General features: G+C 54.1%; 1 protein-coding gene across 1 annotated transcript; it reads right to left on the reverse strand.

Moving 5' to 3' along the window:
• KCNA7 (potassium voltage-gated channel subfamily A member 7) lies at window positions 1-8,737 on the reverse strand. The gene is made up of 2 exons (XM_025196268.1): window positions 7,593-8,737; window positions 1-5,479 (listed from the first exon to the last, which is right to left on the reverse strand). Exons 1-2 carry the CDS (start codon window positions 8,148-8,150, stop codon window positions 4,580-4,582), a joined length of 1,458 nt encoding a protein of 485 aa, XP_025052053.1. The 5' UTR covers window positions 8,151-8,737; the 3' UTR covers window positions 1-4,579.
• Window positions 8,738-9,089: the final 352 nt, after the last annotated feature.

Raw genomic sequence — 9,089 nt, forward strand, 5'->3', positions numbered from 1 at the left:
GTTGGCTCAGGGGCATGAGGTCTGAGAGGCAGGGACTAACTGACACAGTCTAGCATGATGGGGCCCCAATCTCAGTCATTCTGTGCAGCACCTAGCACCGTGGGGGACCCCGACTCCAGCTGGTATGTTAACAAACAACCCTGGTCTCCCAGGAGGTGGGGGCTGGATGCCCATCTCCCTTTGGGAGTATCCAGCCCCCTTGCTCCCAGATGGCCCACTGAGCACAGCGTTCCCTGCTGCATCAGACGCATCTGCACTTGGAGCAGCAGCCACTCAGAGCAAACCATAGAGCTCAGGCATCCATGTGCAGGACTCCTAGGAGGAGGAGACCAGTGGCTGATCTACAGGTGCCAGTGTCCTGGGGGCAGTTGTGGAAGGAGGCAGAAGGTGGTGGTCGTGGGAGCTGGTGCCTGCCAGGCACCTGAAGACCAGGCTGAGGGTGTTCTCAGCTCCGTCAACCACTTCTAAAGTCAGGTACCACCAAGTAGGGTCTCTGGGGGTCCCTCCAGCCTGGCATAGTTGATGGGTCCACATGGGTCCAGGAAGGGGCAGGGTTGGGAGGCCCTGGGTATGGAGCAGGCCTGGGAGCAGTGCAGTGTCACTGTTTTGGCCCAGGTGCACTGCATGTGCACCATGACCATGGGTCTTTTGTGCACAGTTGCACCCAGGCTGCTGCTCATACAGATAAGGGATTTATGGTGGTGACTGCACCTTTGCCCCATGACTACAAGGCATCACTGACTGTTCAGGCATATGCTACAGTGACAGCACACTCACTGTATATGCACATACACACACACTCACACTGGACATGTACACACAGGTACATGCACACACACTCACTGCACATGTATACACACACATATACTCATATGCATACACCTACGTACACACACAAACTGTACACACATACATGCACGCATGCTCACTACACAGATACACACAGATGTTCAGTGTACACACACACACACACTTATACATAGGGCCTTGCTACATTTTCAAATTAAAGCTGGATACAAACCAGCTATAGAGTTGTCACACATTTTCAAATACTAACTTCATAGCTGATTGTCTCTTTTTATAGCTGGAGAGTAATTTTTATGGTGTGATACTTGGCACATGTGACCGGTCAAAACTTATTGCACACAATTGACCAGTTAATTGCATAATATATGTAATGTAGCAGAGGCTGTCAATGCATGTACACCCACAGGTATGTGGACATATGCATACACTCACGCACCCACTGTACACGAGTGCACAGGTGCACATGCACACATGGATACACATGTGAACACATGCAGCATTCATAGTGTGGTTACTACCCACCCAGTGTTTTCTCTACGATAATTACATGCATACACACATGCACCCCATTCACACTGTGGTTACTACACACCCACCTGGTGTTTACATTACAGTAATTACATGCATATGCACACACATCCAGTGGTTACATGGTAGCTACCACTCTCATACACAGCAGTTACATTTAGGTTTTAAGCCAGTGATTCTTAAACCAGGGTACCATGAGACCCTTTTAAGAGTGCTGCAGAAAATTAGCACTGTGAGGTGTGCAAACACGTACAGGTAATGCACAAGAGAAACCCAGAGATTTGGAACAGGAATCTAGTGTCACAAACATTCTGACCAGCCATGGCCTGCCTGAGCTCTGTGCCATGGGCAACTTGTTCTAGTATTTTTCTGTAGTCAAGAAATGTGTAAAAGGTCGGAGCTGGGATTTTCTGAGGGAGGCCTTGAGTCTAAAAAATGTTGAGAACCACTGTGCTGCACACTCGACCAGAGGCTATGCAGTAGCTGTCTGTCTCCACCTCTGTCTCTGTCTGTCAGGGACACACACACACACACACACACATGCACGCGCGTTGTAGTTATGCAGCAATTACCTCCCACCTGTGCTTAGTTCTGCATACCAATGGCTTGCACGTGCATTGTCCTGTAACTACTATACATTTTTACAGGGGTTACAGTGTGATTTCTCATGTACATGCACCACAGCAACTCTGTAGTTACAATACACTCACCCAATGGTGAATGACAGTTACCACCCAGTCGTGCTGTGGCCACTGCTTCCCCATGCGACTGTTATGTTGCAGTGACCACAGACTCACCCATCTACTGTTGGGTCTGCAGTTATTTTGTATTTGTGCTCAGTTAGTTATAACTACTCGTGCACAAAAGTCATCCCACTGCTGCTACATAAATACACACACACACACACACATGCACGCACGTACACACACAGTTATACTGTAATTGTAACGACACACCCAGCAGTTATCTCATTGTTGCTATGGGCATGCAAACGCACCTGAGCACCCACCCATACAGTTACAGCAATAATGACACGCAACAACCATCTCATTGTGTCTATGTTTGCACATACATGCACACACACACACGCACACACACTTATTTGCACTACAGCCCCGGCCTGCTGCAGTTACCTGGTGAGTCCTTCCACCACTACCTCCTCCTGCTCCTACCTGGAGCTTAAGACCATTGGAACAAAACATTAAGACAATGAAAAGGATGGGTTGCATGGAACTGACATCAGGACAGAGAGGATGGGGGCCTCTTTCCCCACCCCAGACCTTTACATTTGACCCAGCATGTCTGAGCACAGCAGCCACTTGAATTTTTTAAGACTTCCGAGCTTTTTCAGAGTCCCTATCCCCATCAAGTCCTCCTTGTCTTGCCCTTTTAGCCAGAGGTGTGTGCATGTATGTAAGGGTCTTGTACCTGGAGGCTTCAAGGGGACCCTCTGTTTTATAGGCAGGTTATTCCACTCCAGGAGAGGTGAGGGGGGACCCTGGCCTCATAGGTCTTTGGCCACAGGTGAGTTGGGTAGGGAGGGGGTGGGGATGGGAAGGGTCAGCAGCTTGGGAAAAGATGTGACTTGGGAAAGGTGAGGGGTGAGTTGAACAGGGTTTTGTTTGGGGATGGAGAGGGATGATCCATATTGTGCTGGGTTGGGAAGGACACAGCTGAATGACATGGGGTTGGGGTTGGGGTTGACTTGAGTTGCACAGGTGTGTCGTGCCATGACGAGGCTGAAAGTGGACTTGGGGGCAGTTGAGTTGAGCAGCTGGAGGTGATGGAGTTCCATGGCACTGGGTTGACTGGGAATGGAGTTATACTAGGGGAAAGTGCATGAAGATGTGATCTGTTGTGGGGTGTAGTTACATTGTGCTGGGTTAGGATGAGGGGGTTTGTGCAGAGTAGCATTGAGTTAGGGGCTTGGAAGGGGACATTGTTGCATGGGGTTGGGTGGGAAGTGGGTCCTGGGTTGTGTTAGGTGGCTTGGGAGGGAGCTGAGTTGGGCTGGGTTGGGGGTGAGCTCTATTACACTGGACCGGGGATGGGAGGGTTTGGTAGGGCTGTATTGGTTGAAGAGACTAGAAGGAGCTTGAATTCTGTGGTGTTGGGTTGGGAAGCAAAAGGGACCCGAGTTGCTTTGGACAGGGTGAGTGTGGGAGGGTCCCAGCATAGTTGCATGGAGTTCATGGGCCAGCTGGGAAGGACTCACATCACCTGCCACTTGCATCAACCAGGGTTTCCCAGTGTGGGTCACTGACCATGCTCATATCCTGTGAGCCATGAGCCAAGTCCATGCCCCCTTCGTTAGCAGCTTTGGTCTAGGGACTGCTGGCCTTCAAGGGAGACCTATGCCATGTCCAAGGCCAGAGACAAGGAGGAAGAGATCTGGAATCTCCTTCCAATTACCCAAACACGCTGTGGTTACAACATCCCTGAGATAAGTTGGGAGGTCAAGTCCCTTGGAGCAGCCATCCCATCCCCACCTGCCAGCTCCTTCCAGGTGGGACGAGGTGGGAGAGTATTGGACGGTGTGAGGGAGGGTGGGGAGCCATGGGGAGAGAGCTCCAGCTCAGCACACTGAGTTCTTCTGGGGCTCCATCCCCCTCTCTCCCCGCCTCCCCAAAGGCTGGGATTGTGTTGCTCTGAAATCCTCGCTCAGATGTCTTGGCAAGACACATTCCCTTATTTATCTCCACTCTGGCTATTTGAGGCTCGGCAGCATGGGGTATGTTCCAGAGCGTGGTCCAGCAGGTGAAACCCAAGACCACGCTGATGTGATGTCACAGGACACTCCAGTGCCAACTGCTCTGTGAGTCACGGAGGGGAGACGGGGTGGGTGGGGGCAGGGAAGGGGGCACCTTTACCCAACCTGCCTGTGTCCAGAGCTTTCTAAAAGCAGAAGAGTCAGAGGAGAGGGCATGGGCTGCCTTGGGCAGTAACGTCTCTGCACTATCTAGTTCATGAAAGCCAGATGGTCCATCCTCAAGATGCAGTCCTACACAGTCACCATCTTTGTACACAGCCATGTTAGGAGACCCTTGCCCCCAAACATGCTGAGGGGGGTGGACAAAATGAGGACAGATGGGCTCTCCTTGAGATATGTCCCCTCTCCCACCATCTAGGAGATGGACCTCTCCCTGGCAGGCCCAGTGGGAGATAAGCTGGGAGCTACCTTGTGTTGTCCCCTCCAGTTGGGCAGGGGAGGCATAGAAAAGCAGGAGGGCTAGGGAACCAGGGGTCACACTTGAGTCACCAGGCGCTTGTTGGGTTGCTCAAGGCCCAAGGACATCAGCTGGCCACCATCCACATACACCACCCCATCCAGAAACTTGGAGGCGGGTGGGACCACAGTGCTGTCTTGCTGTTGTTTCTCCTCCCTTTGGTGGGCCTTTTCCTGGAGGGCAGGGGGTGCAGGGGATGGGGGCAGATGGTAGGGGCAGGTGGTGACATGGGTGTACTGGCCTTGCTCCTCACAGTCGATCTCCCGATGATAGAAGTAGCTGAAGTTGGAGACGATGACAGGCACTGGGAGGGAGATGGTGAGGACACCAGCAATGGCACACAGCGAGCCCACGATCTTGCCACCCACTGTCTCGGGGGACATGTCACCGTAGCCCACAGTTGTCATGGTGACCACAGCCCACCAGAAGGCCTCAGGGATGCTGGTGAACTTTGTATCCTCATGGTCAGCCTCAGCGAAGTACACGGCACTGGAGAAAAGGATGACACCGATGAAGAGGAAGAAGATGAGGAGGCCCAGTTCCCGCATGCTGGCTTTGAGGGTCTGCCCTAGGATCTGCAGCCCTTTGGAGTGCCGGGAGAGCTTAAAGATGCGGAAGACCCGGACCAGGCGAATGACCCTGAGGATGGCCAGGGACATGGCAGGCTGGCCAACACCACGTTGCCGGGCGAACTCAGTGCCCAGTGCCACAAAGTAGGGGATGATGGCCACGAAGTCAATCATGTTCATGATGTTCTTGAAGAAGGCTGGTTTGCTGGGGCTGGCCAGGAACCTCACTGCCAGCTCAAAGGAGAACCAGCAGATGCAAATGGTCTCCACAATGAAGAAGGGGTCTTCGAACTGGCTTTTTGAGCTCCGTAATGAGGGGTGGCTGCTGTTCCCTCGGTGATGGTGCAGCTGTTGGGGGGACAGAGAGAAAGGAGGAAGTCAGAAAGGGACAGGAGGACCCCAGGGACCTCTGGCTTCCCCCATGCCAGGCTCATCCATGTGCTTGACTGGGTTGTGGAAGCGGTGGGGGAGTCAATTAACTTAATGGCTCATTATCATCTCCCCCATCCCTTCTAAACTCTTCATTCCACAGGTATTAACAATCCTCTCATCTTTTTTAATAGTTTTGATGTTCCACCAGTCAAGCCTAGCCATTCTGCTGGGTGTTCACTGCTCCTGGTAATGACACTCCTATTTCACAGCCCTGCAGATTGTTTTTAACTCATTCCAATTAAGTTATATTTATTTTTCCTTCAATCTTAAACTGAATAATACAGCCCTGGGCCCCTAGCATTCTAGTAAAGCTTCTGGTTAATTTTTAACTGGAGAAAAATATGTGTTGTTTTATATGTGATGAGATACCTCACAATCTGCACCCCCCTTTCCAAAATCCTAGATTTGCCCATGAGTGGGGATACCAGGCTTGGCTGAGCCTACTATGTCTCTGTTCTGAGGTGAGGGGGACATTGTTTGTCTGTTGGGAGAGGCAGGCTGGAGGCAGAGGGAGCATTTCCAGGTGTCACATCCCACCCACTATCCAGGACTTCATAGGTTGCCCATTTGGAGTAGCTCAGAGAGTGTGGGGTCCCCTGGGATACCTACTGGGGTGGGGGGGGGTAGTAGCACCTGGAGGGTGAGTAATAGTACCTGGGAGATGCCATTGGGAGAGGTGTCTGGGGGCCAGGATGCCTGGGTTCTATCTCAGCATTGGGAAGGGAGGGGTCCTATAGGTTAGAGCAGGGGACTCTTGGACCCAGGATGTATGGGTTCTTTCCCAGCTCTGGATGGGGGAGTGGAGCCTGGTGGGCAAGAGCAGGGGGCTGGGAGCTGGGACACCTGGGTTGTCTCCCACTTTGGGAAGGGAAGGGTCTAGGGGAAGCTGAAGCTGGGGTTGGCATAGCTAGCCATTGCGCTTATCCCAGAATTTGGGCAAAGTGTCTGGGAGCAAAGGACGCTGGGACCAGGATGTCAGTGGGTGACACTGGTGGGGGGAGGTTCTGTGGCTCAGGAGTGGCATGACAGTGCGTGGTGGACTGTGGCATGGTAACTGTGCCAGCCTTCCCCCACCTCCCGAGTGGTATGCCTCACACAGGGAATCCCCGCCACAGGCAGGACGACCCCTGGCACTCGCCTTCAAAGCCAGCAAATTTACATCCATTATCTCTTCACTGTCCCATCTCTGCCAGCCAGGAGAGGGGTACTGGCGGAAGGATGGGGGTGCATGGCTCACACAGCCCTAGATCAGGTGACACCAGGCGGCAGGCACCAGCAAAGGACTGCTAATCCTGCCAGCTGCTCCTGGGCGGGACACCTCAGAGCACAGCCAGCCAGCAAGTTATCACCATGCCCTGCAGAACAGGCTGGGGGACTAGCCTGCTGTGACATCAGGATGCCTGGGTTCTATTCCAGCTTGGGGAGGGGAATGGGCTTTAGAGGCTGTAGTGGGAATGGAGCCAGGAGGGACTGGCAGCCAGGACACCTGGGTTCTATCCCACCTCTGTGAGGGGCGAGGGGATACTCAGGCTGATACTGGAGTTGGGGTGAGGGGGCTGGGTGCCTCTCCTCACTGACCCACAGGGACTTCAGGCTGAGAGGATGCTGGGCCTGGGTTAGCCAGAGGTGGTGGAGTAACAACAAGGTTGGGACCTAGGGATGGGATGGCTGGAAGCTGATGAGGGCCAAAGGACTGGGTGCTACCTTGTCTATGCTGGCAGGGCAATGCCATGCTTGTCCCACCTTATTGATCAGGTAAAGAGGATGCTGGGATTGGGTTGGTGGGGGCAGGGTGGGGGTGGTGAGGGAGACCACAGTGGGGTGGTGGGGCATTGGGGGCAGCTGTCTGCTGGTGAGGGTAGAAGGGATGGGGTACAAGAGCTAATGGGACCCCAGGACTGGCTGTTGGGTAGACTGGACTGTGGCATTGGAGTGGACACATCACCCACCGGCTCTTGGGGACAAAGGGACCCAGACAAGGCCCAGCCAAAGGGTCCAGACACCCCTGCTTTGTTAACCCATCACTCACCGGGAGGGAAATATCTTGCTCATCCCGGAACTCAGGCAGGGTCTCGAGGCAGAAGATGACAATGGAGATGAGGATGACAAGGACGGAGATGATAGCGATGATGCGAGCAGCCTGTGAGCTTTCAGGGTACTCAAAAAGCAGCCACACCTGCTTAAGGAACTCCCGCTCGGGCAATGCCCGCTCCTCCTCCTTGATGAAGCCCTCATCCTCCCGGAATTTGGTGAGGGCATCTTCGCCCAGCTGGTAGAACTTGAGCTCCTCCAGAAAGATGTCGATGGGCACGTTGGCAGGGCGCCGCAGCCGTCCACCTGACTGGTAGTAGTATAGGATGGAGTCGAAGCAGGGTCGGTTGCGGTCGAAGAAATACTCGTTGCGCAGTGGGTCAAAGTAGTGCACCCTGCGCCGAGGGTCACCCAGCAGCGTATCAGGAAACTGGCGCAGCGTCTTGACCTGTGTCTCAAAGCGCAGCCCCGAGACGTTGATGACCACCCGCTCGCAGCAGTCCTTGTGTGGGCAGAGTGGGTAGGGGCCCCCTGGCTCAGCCAGGGGCTTCTCCATGTCTGGCACACTCAGAGCGTGGGGCTGGGGGCCATGGGCCAGTGGGTGGGGGCTTCCTGCTGTGGCCTGGGCCCCTTCGTCCGGCCTCGGCTCCTCTTTCCACTGATGCGTCTCGTCTCTTCTACTGTGGGTTCCCCCCTCCCTTCGTTTCTGGCACTGACACGGTCCTTAATTCACTCCACAAATTCCACCCCCCACCTTACTCACTCCACTCTGTCTCCCCACTGCTCTGACCAGCTCCTTCTGTCCCACTATCTTCCTCCCCTACAGGCGCTTTCCTCTTCTTCCCGTTTTTCTCTCCTTTTTCTCTCTCTCCCAGTTTTTTTCTAATGGACCAGTCTTATCCCCTCCACTTTCCACCTCGGGACCCTCCCAGCAGCCCCTTTGCTTGGCATTCCCTTCTTTTCTGCTGCTCCCCCCCACCCCAACCCAGGTTCTTTACCCCAGACTGTTCTGTCCGTCTGTCCGTCCCAATGCCAGTGCTCAGGTCCTCTGCCTGTAAACACTTTCTCAGACCAGGGAGGTGTCATGTTGCCGGGCTGCACAGACTCCCAGCCCCCCTGTGCCAAAATTCAGTACCCGCCCCCTCCCCACTGCCCTCCCCACCCCAGCCACACTTAGCTCTGGGGGTGCTAAAAATAGCAGGGGGAGGACAACTCCCGAGGACAGGGTTGCAAAGGAAGGCAGGGCACCCGGGGTGCTGGAAGCCTGGACGCCTGGGTTCTCGCCCAGCTCTGAGAGGGGAGTGGAGTCTAATAGAGGAAGAGAGGACTAGGAGCCAGGACTCCTGGGTTCAATGCCAGCTCTGGGAGGGAAGTGGGGTCTGGCAGGTTGGAAGAAGGGCCTGGGTGTAAGATGAGGGTCAAGGCCATAGGTTACAGACACTGGTGTCCCTTCCCTCACGGGCAGGGAGAGGTGTTCAGGACTGTGCCATAGCAA

This window comes from Alligator sinensis, unplaced genomic scaffold (genome assembly GCF_000455745.1).
Source record: "Alligator sinensis unplaced genomic scaffold, ASM45574v1 scaffold647_2, whole genome shotgun sequence".
In the NCBI taxonomy this organism is placed as follows: domain Eukaryota; kingdom Metazoa; phylum Chordata; order Crocodylia; family Alligatoridae; genus Alligator; species Alligator sinensis.

Excerpts from the sequence above, each read along its gene's own strand:
- KCNA7 (XM_025196268.1), bottom strand. The coding sequence starts at position 8,150 with ATGGAGAAGCCCCTGGCTGAGCCAGGGGGCCCCTACCCACTCTGCCCA. Across the intron at positions 5,480-7,592 it reads AGCAAGATATTTCCCTCCCG|CTGCACCATCACCGAGGGAA; the intron begins GTGAGTGATGGG and ends TCCCCCCAACAG.